Here is a 23,708-nt window from a genome sequence, read left to right as displayed (position 1 = left end):
TGAAGTACATTCATGAGAACTCCTTGACAACAAAACTTGAAAACTACCACAGATTTCTCTGCTAATGTAAAGAAATAGGCAGCACACAGAACGGACCAGTCTAGCACACAGACAGTGCTGTAAACAGAAAGATACGGATCAACTGTATTCAAGTTTGTAAGGGGAAAAAGGACACAATTTCAGGTAACTCTGTGGCTGCGTTATGTCCAAGTGTTGTTCACTGTGAACAGCAACTTCAGCCTTTTCTTCTCCAAACTAAAGTCACATCGGTTCAACCAACAGAAATTACCCAGGGAGAACACAAAGAAATTTGATATGTGCAGTATGTCAACAAATCATTGTATTTATTCTTCATCCTTCTCAATGGCTTTTTTCATTTCCAGATAAAACAAAGCTTGACTAGAGGGTACCACAGTCATGAGACACACGTGCTGCAACACAGTTTGGTGTCATTTTGCATCATAACATTTAGTACATTAGTACTACATTTACCAATAACTGAAACCTGATTTGCTAGTTTGTTCTCAAACCACAAGAAACCACAACTGAAAGAGCTGTTATCAAGAAATTAAATGTTGTATGTCTCTGTCAGAAACTAGAGTGTGCATACATGCACAAGGCCAAAAACCAGGGATGAACTTTGGATCAAATACATGATGCAGAGAAAGTTTCGGACAAGAACCTGAGAAGTAAGAATCTGTGGCTTGGCCAAAAGAAAAAGCCACAGGAGTCTTACACTTCTCACATGGCAGCTAAAGGGTATCAAATACAGCTAGTGAGTGACACATTGAAGTAAAAGGGAAGGAGTTCTGACAATAAAATCTAGGTAAAGATAGACAACTTTGCTACAAGACGTTATACAAAATAAGAATTTGTATGAGCTCCCTGGAAGATAGGATAAACTCAGAGGTAAGAAATCCACTGAGGGAAACCAACTACTTAAAAACACTTTTGGGTTAATATTTGCGTGTTACAGCCTGACATACATACTATCACGAAAATAGAAAGTATAAAGATGGCAGATCCTTAAACTAAGAAGATTTTGGATTCAACAGTGGTAACTGATCAATTGCAAAGCTTCTCTTCTATATGTTGCTACTTGAGCACTCTAACCACAGCCTGGAAGAACCATTTTCACTATGGGAAGCGTCTCAACGCTGTTGTTGAAAACACTGTTAAAAAGGCATGAATTGCAGCACAGACATCAGGAACCGGATTAATATTACTTCTAAACTGTCTAACAACTGCAAGAGAGGAATGCTTCTTTTGGTCATATTTCTCATCCCTCTGGATTGACTTCAGATCACCACCGGGAGAGATCTGTTTCCCACTGCCCAGGTCTTTAAGCCATCCAGCATTCATTATAGTCTATTTATGAATGTACAGTTATCAATATTAGAGTTATAGCTCATAAAATTCAAAGCAGAGGGAAATCACTTGACTTAAAAATTAAGATACTCCTACCAATTTATATTCTATCTAGTAAAGTCATCCCTTATTTATTTACTCAAAATAGATACTTCACCTTGATACTGCCTGATACAGAGATGCAATAGTCAGTAGAGAAGGAGATAAACTATGCACAACTCAAAGCCTCCACATGTCCTATTCTATATACCTTTCTATTGCTTGATGTTACTTTATACTATTGACAGCTATCTTTTCAAATGGTTTTGAGCTCTGATAAAATTTTTAGATATTGGTTTAGAAATATGAAACCTCCCTTACTACCTTAATGGTCATGATCTGTTTTACACTTGCACAAAGGCAACGAGATGAACTGCTGCTTTAGTCTGAATAATTCCATAAATAGTGGTGGCGGTTCATGCCCAGGCTGGGTAGAAGGAGATAACTATATGAGGCAGAACCTAACACAACAGTATCTGCATATAAATAGACCTAATCAGAAATGCAAATTGCAATCAGAAGAAATTTTAAAAGCCTGTGATAACTGTGCAGATAACAAAAGGTCAAACACTTGCATTGTTGAAGCTTTTAAACTGTTATCTGCCAGTGGCGATTCTTTCTGTACCAGCAAAATGTGGAAAAGACAAGTATAGGCTAGTCTGTAATCAGTGCTGGACAAATTTTTGATACATTTCTCTTATTATTGGAACTGTTCTGTTGTTAAACCCTGTTTTACCCTGTCAATCTAATCTTAACTTGTTCAGGAGAATAAGTAATGAAAACGAAATGAAGACAAAATGAAACCAAAAACAGACTGCGTGAAGTAACACAGTTAATCTACATGAACATACATGGAGGAAATTTCAATCCCTCTTTCGTTTCTATGTATGAAGATCTAAATCTTCACATCTTAGCATCTTTGGTAAGTAAAAAAATAAATAATGAATACAGATTGCTGAAACTGATAAGACACAGCACTATCAAAACTGTGTTTTTCTTCCACAGCAAAACAAGCCTAAGACTCTAGGAGGATAACATTTAAAAAACATTATTCTACAGTTTCAAATGTTACCTTCTTCCTTTTTTGAAACAAATGTTTGTATCAACAGTAGCTAAGATATACACTTTTGAAGAAAGGTAACTGGATAGTATATGCATTTATATTCTAAGATAAGAATAAAATAAGTATGTAATTATTTATCATTTCAAGTGATCCTAAGCACAAATTATCGCAGAAGCCAGGCTGAACAAAGTCCTTTTAACACTGCACCTTTCAAATGTATTTTCCCAAAACAGATTCTCAGGATTTGAAGCAAAAATCTTTACCAAATATTTCTTTTACTTCTGCCTAGATTACCTTTAAACAAACTAGTGAGTCAAGAGAGCCATCTAGTGCCATACCTTGGAATTTTAAAAAGGGTTTTCACAGGATGCATGTCAAATAAAGGAGGGTCTCCATCCCCCAGCTCAATAGCTGTTATTCCCAGGGACCATACATCACATCGAGCATCATAAGAGTAATCATACTGCTGTTCACAAGCAATGACCTATCATAAAAAAGAGGAAAAAATAATGCATTAACTCAATGAACAATTCATGCCATCCTACTGTGACACAAAAGTACTTTTGTGAGTCATGACTAAAAGCCTAAGCAGCTTTCAAATTCATGTTATTGCCTGTATTTCTCAGTTAGGAAAAATCCAACATAACATAACAATAAATTAGAACTTATCTTATGCTTGTTTTCTTTAACTCTCTCTCTCTCCTCTCTCTCTCTTTTTTTTTTTTTTTTTTTTTTTTTTAGTATAAAGCTCCATGGGAGGTTCCAAATGTCTATAGTTAAAAACACCACTCTACCAAATTCTGCTTCTGAAAGCAATTCCTAGAGAAACCAACTACAGTAGCAAAGAATCTTACTGATGTCATTCTTTTTTACTTCTATGACTATTCATGAAGACAGACTGATTTGCATAGCTGTATTTTTTAGATAAGTGTATTCCATCACTCATTTCTAAAGTTTTTTTTAGACTGTCACTGCTAGATTGGCGTATTAAAAAAATATTAATCAATGCACCATGTGCCTTGTCTAATGAAAATTGAAGTTAAAGGGAGTATTTTCTCGGACATCCGAAGACTTTTGTACCACAAACTTGATGCCTGCTGCCAATTAAAATCACTGTTAGAAGCTGGAAAATATTCTGCATCTGAACATGAGGTTCAAAATCAAGTTTAAATTTAGCCCTTGTCTTCCCAAAGGGATAAAGCAAAATCTTAGTTTCACTGCCTTTTATTCTATCATGATTTGAAACCCTGGCTCAAGCTCATCTTCTCAAATCTCATCACTTAAAATAACTACTCGGAAAATTTGTCAGATCACTACACTTTGCTTGTATCTATTTCCACGATTTTTCTCACTGCTTTAAATATTGTTACTAATTTGTACTTAAGGCAAGTAGAATTTCTGATAGTGTGTCCCAGGGTATCCAGATCTACGTTCATAGAGGGGAGATTTTTTTCACTGGGTTGAGTTCCATCTTAGGGTTTCAGTTTGGGACACTGCCTTGCAGAGATGCAACATGCAAGTCAGCACCCCACGTAGCAGCTGGCAGAGTTGCAGGGAATAAAGAGAGCCACTCACCATCTGCTATAGGAAAAACCTTTCCTGATGCTTATTCCAGGTTACCCTCTCTACTACTTTCTCCACGAGCTGCACCTCACAGAGGTGCTCCTGCCCCTAGCTGAGGTTCTGTCCAATGGGCCCACAGGACCTGTCTGGAAGTCATGGCCCCATTGCACAGCACTCATTATGTTTTTCAGAAACGAACATATTAAACATGCTGGTTAAGATAACAGAGCAATGTAAGTTAAATTTTTTTTGCAATAACAACTGATTGTTAGTTAATTCCTTTGCTATGTACTACTGCTCTTTTCCTAGAGCAAATCAGTTTAGAAAAGTTAAGAGCTTTCTTAAATTTTCTATCAATATTAAAAACAAATGTTGAAATAGCTCTTCCTCCTCAATGTTAGCATGCTAAAGAGATTCTTTCCTCATACTGACAATGGTACTTCCCCTTTTACAGCTGTAATGTCAAAGAATCTTCTCATAGAGTATTGGACCAGTGTTTCTCAATCAGTACCTGAGGAACATCAGTGAGCTTTAACACATAAGGTGGGTGTCAGCATCATGGTTGCAAACTATCCAAGAAAAACAAAAACACACATTTCTCTACACTCACCATCAAATAAACAGAAGAAGGAAAAATAAAAGTAAACAGTGTACAAGAAGATTCAGGACGTGGAGGAGGGTCGTCAGCTTGAAAAGGCAGAGCACTTCTCATCACTGACAGAAGGATCATTTCCCCCTCTCCTTTCTCCTCAACAAAATGTTTTGAATGAAAGCTCTGAGATATTTCTTAGTTCCTGAGTTTATTATATTCTTCATCTCATCCGAGAGATCTCTCTTTCTCTTACAAAGTAAGTTTTACTATGCAGTAGTCAGATTCTACGCATTTCAAAGAGACACTCTTGTCTAGACTGAGAGGTCTACATGATAATTTAATTTCCTTACACCATGCCTGAAAGAGAAGGACCGGAACTGAAATTTGCTGTGATAATTTATAAGAAAGTCAGTGTGCAAATCCATCAGATATGCTTAAAATATTTCATTTTGAAGAGGTCACACTTGGTTTTGACCAATGTTTCCTTTGTAATTCTTAACTGCAGTTTTGCTCAGAGATAGAAAAGGAAGCTTGTAGTTCTTGATTACGTTTGTTTATTTACACAATCCTCAAAATCACCTGTATTCTCAAGGACATTCCTTAATAAATAAATAAATAAAAATTAAAAAATATGCAAGTCAGCTTCCAAGGCTGCGACTCAGAAGCAGCTGCAAGGAGCTTATTCACATGTGACTAATTAAAAGCATTGTTATTACTCCCTTCCTTTTTTCTAACATATCAAAAATATTTATCTGCTGTTTGAAAAACCACTAGAGCCCATCTGCTAGAAGGGACCATCTCAACTTGTTTGGTTCTCATCATTGTGCTGAGTCCTTCACAGTTTGTTTTTTGTCCTCAAACTTTATGAGGCAGAGAAATATATTTTTATTTTTAAGGGAAGGAAAATAAGCACCTACTCAAGGTCACATTGGACATCTATGGCAGTGCCAGGAACAGAATTGTGGTCTTTTGCATTAAAAGACAGCACCAGTGCTTCCTCTGTAAGCATATCACAACTGCTTCTAAGTGTAGGCCCATAATACACTGGCAAAACTGGCTAAATACCTCAGTATTCTTAGAGAGCTTATTTGCAAGCCATGCCAAAATAATATAAGCATCACAGAAACTTGCATTTGTGATGGATGGTGAAGAGAAGGGATAGTGGCACTGTTGCTTAATAAAACAACAACAGAGTCTTTGAGCTTTTCTCAGCTTCACAGATAGCGTATTTCCTACAGAATGAAGAGGAAGGAATGTATAAAATCTCTTGAGATGCTGCCTGCTTCACAGCTAACAGTTACACCTCCAGTAAAAATGGTACGTGCTCGTAAAATGGTATTATGAAAAAATATAGGCACTCTAACCAAAGGGCATTAAACACTATGCAATTCTCCATCATTCTAACATGAGAGCCTGAAGTGGCTCATTCAAAAAAATATTCCCCTTACTCTGCATTACTTTTGTTCCCAAAATTCAGCCAGTGAAACATGCAACCAAGTGTGTTTCAGTGCCTACAGTGAGATCAGCCTCACAGAAAATGTAGAAATTAAAAGCTATTCTGATGATGAGTATGCAATATGTATACCAATTTAATGATCGCTTTGAATTGAAAAGAATTTTCAGCTTTCTTTGGAACTTATTAGAACCTTACCATTTTATGTTCCATTTAGCTACTCAGAGAAAGACAAATGCAGTAGTTTCAAGTAAGAAACTGCTGTTATAAATTCTTCCTTGACAAAAGATGCACATTGTCAATTTGTTTGACATATTGGCTAGTAGACAACGCTATACCTTGGAATCTAAAGAAGCAAAACCAGTTCTCTTGGTCACAGTTTAAGCTAAGTCCCAAGGAATATCTGATTTCTGCCTTGAAAAAAATCAATGCAACTCTCTGCAGAGCAATTATCTCTAAAATCAGAACAAAAAAGGGAAAATCCCATTTACTTATCTTTTACTATTTTCCTGTCTCTTCGGGGAACTCAGGAGATACTTGTGTGTTTGGAAACATCTGTCCTTGTCTCTCAGAGTTCTGGAGCTGAGAGTACATCTCAGTTTCTGAGGCACTGCCTTCCTGTTCAGCCCAGTGGGGCATGAAGGCAGTGATCCCAGGAGAAATGATCTGAAACTAGAGAACACGCCACTTCCTTTCTCTACTTTGTGCAAAGACATCATCAAATATGTACTATTTTATACACAGTAAAATCCTCTGGTAGGATGGGAGGATGTAGTTTGCTTTGCTGGAGCTGCCAAACACCATGTTTATCCTAAAGCTTCAGGAGAAGATGTAGTTAACCTTTAGACTGGCCAGTGAATGCCACATAAGCACAGAGCCTTTCGCTTTGGCATGGTAGCTTACACAGATTGGTGATGTGCACTCAGCAGCCCAGGTTGCTAAGGAGACAGGCTGCCACCTTTTGTACTACCTGTAATTTCATCATGACTTCATGCCCTGCCATGTTGCAGTATGATGGAAAACACCTGAACATCACACAGAGAAACAGACAACGTGACAGTAGTGGCAGCAAAATATTCACTGATTGCTTTGAGGGTCCCAGTGGGACAGCGTGGGGGGATTCAGTGGGTTGGCAAAGACAGCACAAAAACAAGTAACTCTCACTAACTGGAGGGAATTTAGAGAATGGTGATTAGGCATTCTGGGTAATTTATCCCTTTTACAGAAACGCTACATTTCCGATGTATACAAGACAATTCACTCCCTGACAATAAGGTTTTATATTCAAGGGTAGAATTCTGCATGTTTTGAAATTAGTGCAAACTTTTTTTTGAACTTCAGCAAGCCCATAAATAGATCACAGGTGGATATAAAAGAGAGAAAAAAGATAATATGGAGAGCTAGCTGTCTGTACTGTGGTCATACTGATTTTGGGGCAGAGAGCACTACACATAGAGTAGTATACAGCTGAAGCAGTATCTCAAACCTTTTGAAGTTTACCTGAAATATACTTTCATTTTGCCTCAGTATAGATAGTACACATACACAGTATAGCTGTAGGCACACAGAATACAGTAGATTGCTTATAGTAGTACAAATGTGGTACCTGGAGACAATTGCTACAAAATTAGCAGGTGATCCACCAGCAGGAAGGAGTCTGGCGTTAAAAGGGTTGATGGCTCCTGAAGAAAGGTGGTGCTGTACTCAGCTGATGTAGCTAGCTAAGTAGCTTATGAGGTGTATGAGCACAACGCTGAAAGCAAAGGACTGTGTATGAAAAATGAATGTGGCACAAAACTGTTACCCTTGCAAGGAGAACAAAACTGCTAACTGTGCAAGATGAACAAAATAAACCAACTGAATTTCTGTGCCCCACCTGAACATCATGCAACTCTATTTATTCAGGTGACAAAAATAAAATTAAATATTCTCAAAAGTCTTATGCACTCAAAAAACAAGTCTTTCATTATAGCATTTAGCAGCATCTGAGATACTGAATTATCCAGACTAAACAGACTCTCTCCATGCAGCGCTCTCTCTCCCTCTCTTTCTCCCTCTCTCTGCATTTCTCCTCAAATGCATTTGCACAATTAATGCATACAAGAACAAATTTGTGGCTGATATTGATTCCATATTCCCATTTTTCTTATTTGAATTTCAGTTCCTTATTCATGACCTTCCCTTATTCCAAAAACCTTTCTATGGTATATCAGAAGATGATTATATTGTTAGAAATGTTGCCAATGTAACAAGTATTGAATATTTTAAAAACATAGTATGTATGCATACTTGTGCTCTGAGAGCTGCAAGTGATCAATTTTTTTAACTCTCTAAAGTGAAATGGCCCTGAGACCATTAAACTGCTCTGCAGTGAGAAAACTTATGAGCTTTCAAGCACAAAAATCTATTTTGCTATATTCTATGAGACTGTCATGTAGTACTGTAGTACTAATGTAATTGACACGATTCATTTCTGACCCATAGATTTATTCTTCAGCAATAAATATATATACTTGACACCACACTCACATTTGTGAACAGTGTTTCATGAAGGAACTGAAAACACAGACCAACTCCAGCCTCTTAAGTATACACGCTTAATAGAGAGACCTAGGCTCAAGGCACAGTGGTAGTGCAATATTTTTCTCTATTTCTATGTAATGTGCTTAAGGAAAGAAAAAAGAAGTTTAGCAAACCCTCCATAGCTGCTGTTTCAGCTAGAAAAAAAAACAGCAGCATCTGCGATCCCACAAGATTATGTCTATGTTACCAAAGTAACTGCCAGCATACTGAGCTTCCCTCCCTCTGCCACCTCCTTTTTCAAACCCCTCCTGCCCTGCTACCCAACAAGGAAGCCAGCTCTCCTGCAGACAGAGGAGGAGGCGATGTATTTTACCAGCAAATGCTCTCTGCACTACTATGTTCTCTGCCTCTCTCTGCCATATTGATAGCTAAGCTTCACCTTTAAAGAAACCTCTCTAAATTTCAAAATCCAGCTTTCTGAATTCTACTGCTTCACTTCTGTATTTTAAGCAGCCTCAATACAACTCCCTTGTTACTACCACAACTTGTTAGAGTTTGAGAGCCATAGAAAATTATGTAAGAAGAAAAAATAACTAAGACAAAAACTGATATTTCATCTATTTCTTTATGCATGTCCTGCTGTGTTCTGAGAAAGACAACTTTAAGTCATGCCAGTCAACCCTCAGAAGGTGACATCCAGGAGTCACAGGCATTTTAGTCATATGTGACCTTTTAGGATCTAATTCCAGCTCCCATTCTGCCACTGACCTGCTATATGACCTTGAACAAGTCAATTCACTTTTGTGTCCCTCGGATTTGCCATCTAGTCCTGCTCTATCTATTCAGAGCAATAATTCCCATTCTTTCATTTTGTTTTGATTTTGGCTTTCCTACACTTAAGGCTGTAGTTTCTCTGCTACTTAGAGTAGTTTCTCTCTGGTATACCAATACTTATTTACCCTCCTCACCACAGGACCACACTTAAATCAATTCTGCACTTAAAGACGACAGCTAGTAGTTCCCTAAAATAATTCCTAACACGTGACTGTGTCCCATTACTTCTATTTCCTGAGAACAGGGATGTGCTTTCAAAGCATATGCCAAATAGGTAATTCCTTTACACCCTAAGCTCAACAACTGTCACAGATATTGCAATATTAAGTAACAAACATTTGTTCAAATTACTATGTAACAAAAGTCAACTTTATGAATGGTTTAATGCTACCATTCTTGATTTATTGGCTTTATTTTCTCCCACTAAATTTGTGGGATTTCACTATTCATTAATCATGATGACATGATAAACACAAACTCTGTAGAAGCAGCAAAAATTTTCTTTGTCTGTTCAGTTTCTTCCTAAAGAAAACCTGTCTTTTTATAAGTTTTTTTAACGCATATCCTTTCATGTTTTCTATCTAATCTTATCTAGTGCAACTCTTGAGGAAAAATAACCTTTAAAAAGAGCTAATTCAGTAATATGTCTTATGAAAATAAGCTGTATGAAAACTGTTAGAACATCTTCCATGAAGATATGATAAGGAAATATTTTCAGAATTTTCCTTATTACAGTTAAAGAACATACACTGTTCCTCACTTTTCTTTATCACAAAATACATGTACTGTTTCACTGTACAACTGCTTTTATTGGCTCTCAGGCAGAAAAATATGTGAATATGTATTCCTGAAGTCTATCCTATTTATACTACCAAAGCTATGGATTCCTACAGATCATTACAAATCAACACTTACAGAAATTCCGTACTCAGTTGGCATCTAAAGGCATAGTGAATATATGCATATCAGAAGAACTAATTTTAGCTAACAAGGAATTAAAGTAAAAGAGACCTAAAGCTATTAACAGGAGGCTGACCTTCAGTCTCTTGAGTAAGCAAAGAGCTGGAAAATAATGTCAGTTGAGTGTATCAAAAGGAGAATATACGCAATAGTTTTAGGGAAATAGATCTACTGTACATATTTATCTAGAGTTAATTAAAAACATAAGCCCAGGACTGTGATGGTGTTACCTTTTCTACACTGTTTTTCCAACTTCTCATTCAACTAAACATGTGATATATTTACTATTAAATGGCTTTTTTTCAAATTTGATTTTCTTATCTCCTATAAGAGAAAAATAAATAAGATAAATCTGCTCTAATTTAGTAAAAGAAAGCTATGTTTTCTAACCAAACTCTAAGGCCTGAAGACAGGCCTTACTATAATGAATATTGACTTCAGTGGAAAAATTGCTGAGTTTTTGTAATATCTGTTCTTTCCTTTACACATTTTTAAACTATGTTAATGCAAATGACCTTTTTTTTCCTTTACTAGTTTAATTGTTCAGTTTTTCATTAGATGATGTAGAGACATGGCTTCATATCAAAAATATGAAAATATGACACTGCAAATACTATCCATTGTTTAAGGATTTGACCTATTTCACAGCGTACGGTCAGATTAAGATTATTTAGGCTGGAAACCTATTGTTCTAACACTTCAGAATTTTTTTTCTGATGCTCAGATGAACTGAATATCATCCAAGGAAATACATCTTGATTCAGCAATACAAAGGAAAACAATCTGTTGTTTCTAGGATACTCTTACTGATCATTACTTTATTTTGGCAAGATGAAAACAAATATGACATCAAAATTCCTCTGAAATCAATAGCAAAACAAAGCCAGGATTTTATCCTTCACAAACTCATTATTTCAGAACTCATGATACCTTTACCAATGTATCAGCCTTTCTTATTGTTGTATGTCACATTTCTACACCTAATTCTGCAAAGGATTAACTGTTTACATTACATTCCTCTTAAGCCATAAATACGTAAGCACCACTGTCATTTTCTAATGGTTATCAATAAAATATAACAGCTCACTCCACATGGTTTTGAACACCTTCAGCATCTCTCCAGTATTTTTCTATCTGATAGTATCTTCTTCGATTTGTGATTCTAAAACTTGATTTGGGTCAAAAAAATGTACTGATACTAAATGAGCTTGTTTCAAGAGCCAAGTTTCCAGCAAGACACGATAATACTATGAAATTAAAACATGAAGTGTAAAATTCAGACTATCAGAATGCACATATGGCTGTGTGCTTTCGTGATATTTCAGTTATTTGGCAAAAAGAAACAGAAAAACTACAATCCTATTCTTAACTACCTTTTGTCCAATTCTGCACTGGAGGTTGAAAGCAGAAATGTTAAGATTTAGAACTAAAGATGTAAAGGCAGTTCAAGCTCAAAAATCCGATTATCCCTGCCAGCATTCAATACAATTTCAGGAAGATAGAAGCAGATTTTAGGTAACATAATGCTTTGGCAATAGGCAGCTATAAAACCACCCCAGAATTTAAACTAGCTTGCTTTAGCTATCTTTTTTAAGACTGCCTGTATTCAGTGTTCCTGGTTCTGCATGTCTGTGTTGTAAGTGTGAGACAATACTAATTAGGTTAAACAGTAATGATTGATTTTCAGTGAGTGTACTTTAAAGCTTCCCTCTTAAATTGACTTCCCTTCTCCTTTCTCAGTTCTTCATTTGTTTCAACATACCTACCTTTTCCCTTGCATTTTCATTTTTCAACAACATTTCCGTTAATCCTATGCTTTGCTCAAAACAAATGCTCAAGGACAAAATTTGTCCTGCTGTTGCTACTTGAATCTCACAGTTTTCAGAAAAAAAGAGCCTTCTAGGATGTCCCAGTCACTCAAAATTGTTAAGCTGCTGCTTTTCACGCTGACTAGCAAGAACAGAGCTGAACAGGAGACTTTATACCACCCTGAGTCATTGCTATTTCCTATGATCTTCTGCTGTTGCAAGTACCATGTCATATTATCCCTTTCATATATTTTGGAAGTTTCATCTTAAAATATGCTGGTTTTCCTCGCTATGCAGGCTGTTCCCAGTCCAGGATGATCTAGTTTCCTGCATAGTTGTGTCCTGCTTATATCCAGTTATTGGTAGCTGTTATCTTGAATAATTTTTGCATTCTTCTTCTCCAGGTTTTATTTTCCCGGGATTTACCCATAATGTATTTCTATACAGCAATCATATTCTCTATCAGGTTCATTTCACAAGGTTCATTTCACTAAAACACTCCTGTAGTCTTTTCCTGCAAGGCTGGCTTTTCATCTGCCTGCTCTATTCCCCCTCAGATTAAGTTCACCTTTCTTCCACTTGGATGACATGAGGTCTCACAACTGCCTTATGCACTGATTGAGGCTCCCATGTTTCACAGACAGATAATAGAAGTCCAGTTAAAAAAAATCCTAGTCTTCATGCTTTCAGTTTGCCTGAGTAATAACTTTTCCTTCTGTCCACCTACTTTAAGGATTTTTGGCTTCTATATAGATTATATTCTACTTTAAAATCTTCAGGCAACAAGATTTTTGCAACTGTTTAGGGTTTTTCTAGCCTTCACCGATTTTGCCACAGTCTCATCTAAAAATCATTGCTCTTAAAGAGCTGCTACCCAGACAGGGGTTTTCAATCTATTGTAGTCCTAAATTTTCATTTTTCACATAAGAATTTGCCTGCATGTTTTAAAAATACCAGAAAGGCTTCCCCAAAACCAAGGCAAACTGCATCTCACATGTCAGTATGTCATTCATATGAACACAAAGCAAACAACTGTAATGACTCAAGCAGAAGTATTACACAACTTGTCATTCAAAAGCTAGTTCAGCATAATGGGTATCCAAGCATCTTGCAGCTGTTTTGCAGATTACTATATCCATGAAGCCTGACCAGTGTGGCTCCTACACGCCACATGAGTCACTATGATTATGGTACTGTGTTGGTAATTTATAAAAATATTCTCAAAACAGGTAGTGTTTAAAAGCTACCCTTGCATTTCCTCTGATGTGCTATGCTCATAACATACATTGCTTACAGGTGTGTTGTATTTTCAGATTTAAATTATCTCAAAGTGTCCACTCATTTCTTTGGCTTTGTACTTCAAGAACGAATATTTTCGAGCAAGACGAATAATAAATTTCAATAAATTTTTTACCGCCTTTGATTACAATTATTCAAGCAAAACAGTACTGTAAAAATACTTTTTATAAATTGAGTTTAATAAAACATTTCAGAATATACCCGTCGCTGTCTAAATGAGTATGTTTTTTATAAAGGCGTCTCTGACCAAGGTGATTTCATAAATAACACTGACACAGTAGTTACTACAGTATCGTGTCTCCTTTGTGACGTACACTGGTTGTTATGGAGATGGTAAAATATCAACCATTCTGTGTGAGACTGTATGAGATCAATTTTGGATCTGTTACAGCAGTTTCATTTCTCTGCTCAGCTGTAATCAGCCTTCCTTAGCAAAAGAAAAAGGAGCAGATGGGAATATAACACATTTTAAAATAAATAAATGTTTGTATGATACTTTAAACTGTTTGCTATACAGAAGGATTTGTATGTGTTTAACAGATGCAAACTGTAAGAACTATCTCAAATTCCCCAAAACTCAAATAAATCTAATAGCCTCATTTCTGTTGAGGGCAACTACTGTTATTTAGATTTAACAATTTACAAAGAAGCAGACTTCTTTTATTTCATTCCCTAGTTTTTATTTTTTTTAATTATACTTCATGAAAATATTTGTTGCTTCTTAAAGAAGAAGGGTCAAGACTAACGTTCATCTTCTACCCCAAATTTAGGGGCAGTGCATACACGGCTTTTATTTAACAGTGTGCTAAAACTTTCTAAACTTCATGAAATGGAAGGAAAATGGTTATGTCTGGGGAGGCCAATATAAAAACATGGTCTCAGATACTTGGCTAGGTCCTCTGAAGATTATTTTTCTCCATTTTTAAACTACACTAGTTCAAGAGTCTTAGTGTGCATGTCCTGAGCCAGTGAAAGCATTCTGATCCATAGGTTTTGCTACTTACAAACACAGGAGGCCACGCGTACAGCCCAAACTCAAACCACTATAACTTTGGTCTGTCCCAACTCATGCTCTTCTCCTGCTGCACCTTCCTAGCATTCATCCCATCTACCTAATTCACAGTTCCACAGTACTCAAGTTGTTACAATAAAGCTTCTTCCTCTTGTTTTTCCCTGTGTGATTTTTTTTATGCTCTCAGTATGCTACCTGGGAACTTCCACTGATGACAGCATGCCATAGCTAAGCAGATGTCAGCAGCCTAGATATAGGCAAGGAGGAAGCTGGTTAAAAGACTTCAATTTTTCAATAAAAATACTCTAAAACCTGCAGCCACAGGAAACATGGATAGTGACCATGGATAGTAAAAACAGTTAAAACACGCCAAAGGCTCTAATATAAACCAAGATCAAACTAGTCAAACCTAGAACAAATACCAACGGCATGTTAACATGCAAGTCTTTTGGTTAGTACAGAACAATAATCAGAAACGAGTAATGAGACAGTAGAAACAAGAAAATCAGTTACCAGTGTAATTTTGTTTTTGAAATAAATCTTGCTAAAGAAAGAAACAATAATCAAAACGTGGATTAAAATTACTGTACTGATTTCTTTTTAATTCTGTGAGAATAAATTCTTGATGAAATTTTACTAGAATATGCATAAGTTGCTTTTTCACCTTGCCATCTATAACTGTTCAGTAGTGGTGTTTTTTTTTTCAGCCTCAAAGGTTCAGTTTTCTGATGCTCTTTTTCATCTTTTTTCATTAGTTACTGCTCTTCCTCTACAGCTTTTGAAATATGCGGGAGGAGCAGTATGTATTGCAGCAGACTGACTACATGTGAAAACTGTTACTCTTTCTTACTAAACAATTATTTTCATTTCAATATTTATCTTCGTACTATGACTGATTCCATGATGTCAGCATGTATATGACTACTCTGAACGTGGCAATGTTGTGCCTAACTTGTGCCCTTGAAAAACAATTTATTACAACTTCTTTTGGCCAATATAATTCACGAGACAGTCTGTTACTAAAGTTAAATAAAACATGGCTGGGTCAGGGTTTTGCAGAGTTCTATAGCAAGACTGGAGTATGGGAATTCCTCTTTTCCCTGCTTGTCCTTTCCACAAACGCACCAAAACATACTCATCTGAAGTAAAATCTGCAGGACATTTTGAATGTCTGACATAACACAGTTCAATAGACATTACAACCTCATTAATGTAACCTTTCTGTTAAATATGGAGATTAAGTCAATATAGCAATAGATCAGGAAGAGTGTTAAAGGTTTTAGCTCCTACAAGCACTACATAGCAGCATATTAACTACCATTTCTTTAATGTATCCTTCTCAGGCTCAGTGAAGCCGCAACAGAGTAATATCTGTTGTTATAAGTGAGCAAATGGGTCAACAAAATAGATCAATTAGCCAACTGTAGGAAAACTGCATGTATTTTCTCAGACCAGAAACCTTATCGTATGTAAGGGAAATCATGAAACGTACACAGACGCTGATCTCTGATGTCATTCATACTGTGTAAGAACATCCAAGATCAGATTTGTGTCAGAAACCTTAAGACTGGCAGGGGATCAGTCCCTATTTCTGTGGAATACCAGGAGGCTACAGCATGGCAGACACAGAAACCTACCACCACCCCCAGGGTCTCAGCTGTAGACACCTATCTACTACATACCCGAAAATTCTGTGAAAGGCTTCCCTTAATATGCCATATTGGAACTCTTCACCTAAGAAACTGATCTACAGAATTGCACAGAGCTAAAATATAGTATTTGACTGGAAAGTCTCAAAATCTGCAAGAAAACCCTCAGTTTATACTTCTCTGGAAACATTACAGAGAAGATAACTTTCACAATTACTATTAAAGGAATCCATTTTGTATATTCTAACACTATGTTCATCTTACTGAACATGGGCCACAGATGTAAAGGGAAGTAAAAATACAGCCATAGCAGGGATAGAAAAGTGGTTTTTTGTTGTTTTTTTTTTTCAGACTATGTGGAACTGGCAACAAAGTGTGCATCACAGTGAACAGAGACAACACAAATAGGATTAAGAAAACGTTTGCCTACCTCAGGTGCCATCCAAAAGGGTGTTCCCACTGAGGTGTTTCTACGCAGACGTGTGCTTGTGAGCTGGGCTGAAACACCTACAATAAAACAGATCCAAACTTGGTTTCAAATTCATTATATCATTTCAGTCAATTTATTTCAAGTGTCAAAAAAAAAAAAAAAAAAAAAAAAAAAAAAAAGCCTGCACAGCTGCAGAATGCCTGACCAAAGTAGATGCATCATTTGTACTGAATTATTTACTTGATTAATTTCATTTTTTACTTTAATTATAGCTTGTCCCAGGCAGATCACAGCTTGCTGTTTCCTTTCAGAATTGCTTTTTGTGAATGACTCTTAGTCTGAAGCACTTTCATCCAAATTCAAAGTACTTAACTGGCAACCTAAATCAGAGACATGTCTTTCTACTCTTTTCATGAATATAAACTAGAAATGTCCTAATCACCACATGACTTAAAACTTCTGTTCCAGAAATACTGCCCGAAGTCCAGACAAAATTCACTCCTTTAACATTGCTGGCAGGAAATTTGATCACTGGGTTTGCAGAGGCCACAGTTCAACAAAACATTTGTGCACTTGCTTAAGTCTTTCCCTACCAAGAAAAAGCACAAGCTTATGCTCACATTGAGGCTTGTACTTACAGAGTTAAGCACACTCTTAAAACAAAGCCTGTGCTTCAGTTCTGACTGGGGCTGGACTACTGCAGCACAACTGAAAAAAAGGAAGGAAGGAAGGAACTGCAGTAAAATCAAACAAATCTGAATGAACTTCCACAATAAATCTTCTTCTGCTTTCTGGCCAAAATATAATTGAATTGTAGAGCTCAGGAGCATTCCAACTAGCTGACACAAAATAATATTAACTTTAAAAATACTTCATGTGAACACTGTTTAAAAAAAACAGCAACTCAGTGGTCTGCTGCTATGGTATTACCCGCAGACAAAGAAAAATGGGTAGAAACATGTACAATAGAATTGTATTTGCTGCCAATAAATAAGAAAGTCAAAGAAATTCAGACTCAGTTATAATTTCTAAGTCAAATAATTAAACTGCCTGCTTCAAGATTCAGTACTGTATTTGTTTTTCATTTCAGTGTGATTGCAACCCTTCAGTCATTTCCAGGTCACCACTGTGAAACAGTTAAGGGCTGGAACTTACAGCAAGCCTCTGTGCATTTAAGTCTGATTTCTCTCCAGCTAGCCTAATTTGTTGCTGCTATCTATGGACACTCCAAAACAATACAGAATACCAAAGAGCTGAGAGAGCTAAGAGACTGCAAGACAACATGAATGAATGCTGCAGACATTTCAGGTCAGCTTATACCATGACCAACGTTTATTTAAGTATATCATGCTGCTGAGAGCAGATGAAGATGAAGGGGAAAATGTGTATTACATTGAAAAATCAAGTTGCAAAGTCATGCAATAAAGATAAAGAAACACCTCAATTAATAATACCTGTGTAACGTTATCTGTGACCAAACAGCCATACATACAGCCTTTAGTTATGATCTTTTTTTTTAAACCACAGGATTCTGCCTCATTCCATGGATACTGCTCAGTGAATGGGTAGCTATGGAGTATTTCCTTTTATTCCTGTCAATTTGAGTTCCAGTCCATTATTTACTATACTAAATACTATGCTAAAGCTAAAATTCTTACTTTGCTTTTAACATGTTTCCTTCCTTCCTTATCACACAATAAATCTCCTTAACATTCTTGTGAAATAGGAGAGGATTATTAACCCCAGAAATTAACCTAAAATTATCAAATGCATCCACCATTTTTGGATACTCTATCTGAGATACTTCAGTTTTCAGGCACTCTACATACTTCAAGTAGAGCTATAATAGTTCTCAGCTGCAGTTCAAGAACACTTAGCTCTTCCGCAAAAGAAGACAAGATGTTTCAGACCAGATACCAGGAAAATGAGGAGCACACGGTGGCGACTTCCAAAAAGTTTGATATAAGTGACCTGCCAAAATCATCTGTGGCAGAAGCAAGAACAGATTCCAGTTTGATATCACTCAGGTGAGACTTTTCTCTTCCTGAACTCCTTGCATCTTTTACTATACATCCCCCAGTTTCTTCAACAAATGGGAAAAACAGTTCTATAGACAACAATTTCCTCTGTGACTCTGTCCTAATCCATTCCTAGAGTCCTCTCTCTGACTGAGGCAGTGGAGTGCAGGTAGAAATACCACCTAAATGAAAGAATGTAGCATGGTGCTTCTTCAGATGGTAGCACACAGATATCTGGGCATCTTGACGTTTCCTGACTGTTCAGCAATTAGCTTATGTCTTTTTTGGGATAGTTATTTGTTATAATTTTGTAGAGTTTTTATTGTTTTAGCTTAAAACCAGACCAAAAAAAAAACAAAAAAAAAACAAACAAACAAAAAAAAAAAAAACTAAATATGGAACCAGAAACCTCCACCGATATTCCCCCATAGAATATCAAGAGGTTGAAATTCTCAGTTTCCTAGAATCTGCCACTTGGATTTGCTGCACACACACTTGCCCTTGAAAACAACAGCCCCAAAACTGAGCTTCAGCTGCAGATAATGCCTCTGATATTCCTGATAAGCATTTTTTTTTCTTTTTTCTCCCCAGAAAAGAGTAGTTATGAATAAATCATACTGGTAAAACTCCCCCTGATGAAAAGTGATTTTTTTCCCCCCTACCAGCCCAAGATTCATTGCACGTTTTGCTTGAGGCCACATCTTTCTCTCAACACTATTTTAATTGTTGCCTCTACCATTCAACACAATGAATTTCTGATCCTAGGAGGTGCTAGGAGACACCTGTTTTCTAACTTATTTTATAATCTTCAGCATATTTTTTCATTAAATTTATAATACTATGACATCGTCAGGATTAAATTTGTTTTCCACTGCATGCATTTCATGTTTTTGGATTTTTTTGTAATATTACTACTTACAGGATTTCTGGAATGCAATTTTATGCTACTCTCATTTTGTAAATGTTTTTATTTACCTTCACGTACTGTTAAGCAAACAACTGTTATTCAAACAATACCATTTTCAATGATGATTACCTGATGTATTATATGGTTTCACTAAGAAATCATACACTATTAATCTTTTTTCCCGCTACTGTTAATAAAATTATTTGTTCCACTACATAGTCATGTAAGGGACTACAGCATCTCTTTATTTCTCCAAGCACATAGACAAAAAATGTTGATCTGAATTTAATTGTATTGCCAAGTCCCTTTCTATCTTTCTATTTATCTTTTTCTCTCTTTCTCTCTCTCTCCCTCCTGTTTTACTGATGTTTCCAGAGTAGCCCTGTCCATATCTAGCAGCAATAATCACAAATTAAATGGATGTTGTTTTCTGGACCCAGGGGACCATTTCGCCTTCTGCTCAGGGGGAATAAATGTGCTCCAGGCTAGTAAAAGTCATTTGAGAGAGAAGAATGATTTCTTTTCATATGCAAAAGATGGAATATTTAAATTCAAATTAGAAGGACAACTGCCCTGAAACTGACATTCCTTGAGAAATGCAAAAGAGTTCTGTAAATAAAATGGCACCCCTGGAACTATCTTTAAATCATTAAATTACTATGCTTAAGTTTTCAAGTTAAAAGTCTATTACTGATTTTTGGTTAGATTTTTCACTCTTGCTGTATCAGGCTGCTTTTCCCTTTCTCCTCCTAAATTAATCCTGAACATCCTCCTGGAAAAGTCTCTTCACTATAGCATTCCCAGCGGAAAGTAAACAGATGCCTTTGGCTAAACTGCATATATCAGGAAAACAAATGGGAAGTAGTCATTACCAAAGTCAACGAGCTTGACTCCACCTTCTGTTGTCAGGAGAATGTTGTTTCCTTTGACATCACGATGAATGACCCGGTTATTGTGCAAATGCTGAAGGCCCTATATGCCAGCAGGAACAAAAAATAAATTTACTCCCTTATTTAAAAACAATTACCCTACTATTAGGGAATGTAATGAAGACAATCTGTACGTACTCTATAGAAACATCTGTCCACTGGATTACACGCTTGATACAACCCCTGTTGCTATAATAGCCCATACAATATTGTCAACATTATCATACGTTATAAAAGGAAAATGTATGTATGACATGAGTAAATTGCACCCTTTGCAGTCATTAAAAGCCCAGTGAACGAACATCCTTACCAGGAGAGCACTATATAAGATGTATGAGATTATAGCTTCATCCAACCGTTGACCACACTTCAGCAGGCCTTTGACAAGCTCTGTGACAGAACCTCCATTGCACAGCTGTGAAGGGGAGGAGGGTGGCACAAGGGGGAAAGAAGCAAGACAAGACCTCAGTTACTCAACATGCTTGTTTAGGCTGTGAATGTGTACCGTGCAAAGATGCACTACAATAAAAGAGTGGGAACAACTGGACTTTTACCTGCAATTATTTATGTTGTCCTCCCTGTCATAGAATGCATTTGGTTAGCAATGTTGATAACAAATCACAGTGATCTGAGTGTGGGGAGGAAAGCTGAAACTGAAGATTATAAAATGTAACTAAAAAAAATATTTTAACAACTGAAGTGCATCTTGTTGCTAAAAGAGGATTTGTAAATACAATTTAACTTATTTGAGTATTTTCACAATAAGGAGTGCATTGTCCTTTTGAGAAACTGGTTTGTGCAAAGAAAAGGACAGAAAGACAAGACTGATGCTCTTGATAACTGGAAGGCAAAAAATTACTTTCATTTCAAACTTTCACTCCATCAATGCTCCTGCTAGCAGGCAATATAAAACAGACAGAAGCCATATCTCTATACTCAGACTTGATGGCATGTGCTGCCAACAACTGAGAAGAAACATTCTGATCCAGAAAAGCAGTTTCTTGCAAGCATTCCATTAATGGCTGCCATACCTCAAAGGAGGAGGAGGAGAAAAAGTAGAATTAAAATCTTTGTATATATGTTTCCACCCACATCTTTAATTCATTGTCTATGCTTTTTAGTAGCAATTCCTCTCTTTCCTTCCCATTCTTTCTCTTTTTCTTAAATATTTACAATTGTTTGACATTAAGATGATGGGAAAATTAACTGTTTTTCATCAAATTTTACGTTCTAGATCTGTTTCTGTAGCATGCTCCCTTATCAACTTTTCTGCCATACAGAAATTACATGTACTTCAACATGAGTTCATTTTACATTGTCAATATTAAGCATCAAGTTTTACAGCATAAATCAGAAGAATGGTATAAAACCAAAAGCTCTACAAATACTTTGAGTTTTACATTTCATAGATAAACTTTACCAATTGCCTATCAGTTCCAACACTGCAATTTCTGTGATATGCGGATATTTTCCCTCATTCATTACTAAATCTCCTCGCATCAAAAATTTTTACTAAAAATTTTAGTTCATGGGAAGGTCCAGATTACATGATACACAAGATATCCTTTATGCAAATAAGTTCCTGAAGTAAAATTTTATCAATGATAGCATTGGTGATTCATACAGAAATTTGAATTTCCTTCTAAATTTTTTTGTAGGGACATTTTTAAAATTTAACTGCATGGGAGCATTCAAACCAGTACTGAGCAAAAATACTCATAGAAAAAATTCATCTGGACACATACTCAAGATGTGGCCTCACCAGGGCTGAGTAGAGGGGCAGGATCATCTCCCTTGACCTACTGGCAACACTCTTCCTAATGCACCCCAGGATACCATTGGCTTTCACCACTGATGACGACCCTCTGAGCTCTGCCTTTCAGCCAGTTCTCAATCCACCTCACTGTCCGCTCGTCTAACCCACACTTCCTGAGCTTATGTAGGAGGATGTTGTGGGAGAGAGTGTCAAAAGCCTTGCTGAAGTCAAGGCACGTACACCACGTCCACTGCTCTCCCCTTATCTACCCAGCCAGTCATTCCATCAGAGAAGGCGATCAGATTGGTTAAGCAAGACTTCCCCTTGGTGAATCCATGCTGGCTACTCCTGATCACTTTTTCCTCCATATGCTTGGGGAGATGACATCCAGAATGAGGTGTTCCATCACCTTTCTAGGGATGGAGGTGAGGCTGACTGGCCTATAGCTGCCTGGGCCCTCCTCCTTGCCCTTTTTGAAGCCTGGAGTGATACTGGCTTTCTTCCAGTCCTCAGGCACCTCTCCAGTTCTCCAGGACCTTTCAAAGATGATGGAGAGCGGCCTGGCAACAACATCCGCCAGCTCCCTCAGTACCCGTGGGTGCATGAGTCAATATAAAATCAGAAAGTAGGCATGCATTAAAAAAAGCAAAAAACTCTAAAGTTCCCCCCCCCTTTTTTTTTTAATAATTACTGAAATTTAGTATAAGACACACATCTAAATATTTTTTTAAATACTTTGGATTCCCAAAAGATTGGGTGTTTTTAGAGAAATGTTTTAATTACACCTTCTCCAGTTTGATAAAAATAAAAAATCAAGCTGCTTTCACATAGATCATTCTTATCAAAAGATTACATTGTTTCTGGAGGCGGAAAGTAGTAACTTGAATAGAAATAAAACACAAAAATATTTTCTGTTAAACAAGCTTCAAGTATATATGTTATTTTCAGCAATGGACACAGATCACCTATCACCAGTCCTTTGATTAATGGCCCCAATCAAGGAATCATGGAAGTCTGTGACTCTTCTGTCACTACAGAGCAGACCAACCTACATTTCCTTGTTAAGGTATAATATTACCAAAATATTTTTACCTCGAGTACTAGCCAGAGCTGTCCTCCCACATACTGATCTGCTTTGTAAAACATCCCATAAAATTTAACAACATTAGGATGACTGGGAAGAAACTGCAAAATATTATATTCTGCTTCAATTTCTTCATCTACATCCTAAATAGAAAAAACAGATACAGAATATATAAACACAGTATGTCTGTACAAACCAAGAACAAACTCTCATGGATAACAAGAACAATCTTTGAATTGTTTAAAATCCTTTTATTTTGATGCAGCTGAAAGTACTCAGTTGTTATTACAAATTTAATCCAAATCAAATCACGCCACTTTTGCTTTTTTTTACATACAGAAACGTGAACTGCATGTAAAGCAAGCAGTTCATTTTCAAAGCTACCTCTTATGCGTAATATATGTCATCAGAAAAAGTAAGT

General features: G+C 36.6%; 1 protein-coding gene across 3 annotated transcripts in view; it reads right to left on the bottom strand.

Moving 5' to 3' along the window:
• MYO3B (myosin IIIB) overlaps positions 1 to 23,708 on the bottom strand; it is a 227,663-nt gene that overhangs the window by 171,930 nt on the left and 32,025 nt on the right. For 2 of the 3 annotated variants that reach the window (XM_062579042.1, XM_062579043.1), the window contains exons 1-2: positions 16,594 to 16,656; positions 2,809 to 2,954 (exon numbers count right to left, since the gene is read on the bottom strand). In XM_062579042.1, coding sequence (XP_062435026.1) covers positions 2,809 to 2,954; positions 16,594 to 16,605 — 158 coding nt within the window. In that variant the 5' untranslated portion in view covers positions 16,606 to 16,656. Of the gene's footprint in view, positions 1 to 2,808; positions 2,955 to 16,593; positions 16,671 to 20,390; positions 20,491 to 20,757; positions 20,863 to 23,295; positions 23,431 to 23,708 lie in introns of those variants that run through there. The other variant, XM_062579044.1, reaches the window with a different exon arrangement.

The sequence above is a fragment of the Rhea pennata genome, chromosome 6, assembly GCF_028389875.1.
Source record: "Rhea pennata isolate bPtePen1 chromosome 6, bPtePen1.pri, whole genome shotgun sequence".
In the NCBI taxonomy this organism is placed as follows: Eukaryota; Metazoa; Chordata; class Aves; order Rheiformes; family Rheidae; genus Rhea; species Rhea pennata.
The sequence above is the reverse complement of the archived record's forward strand: the minus strand, read 5'-3'. Positions and strand labels throughout refer to the sequence as shown.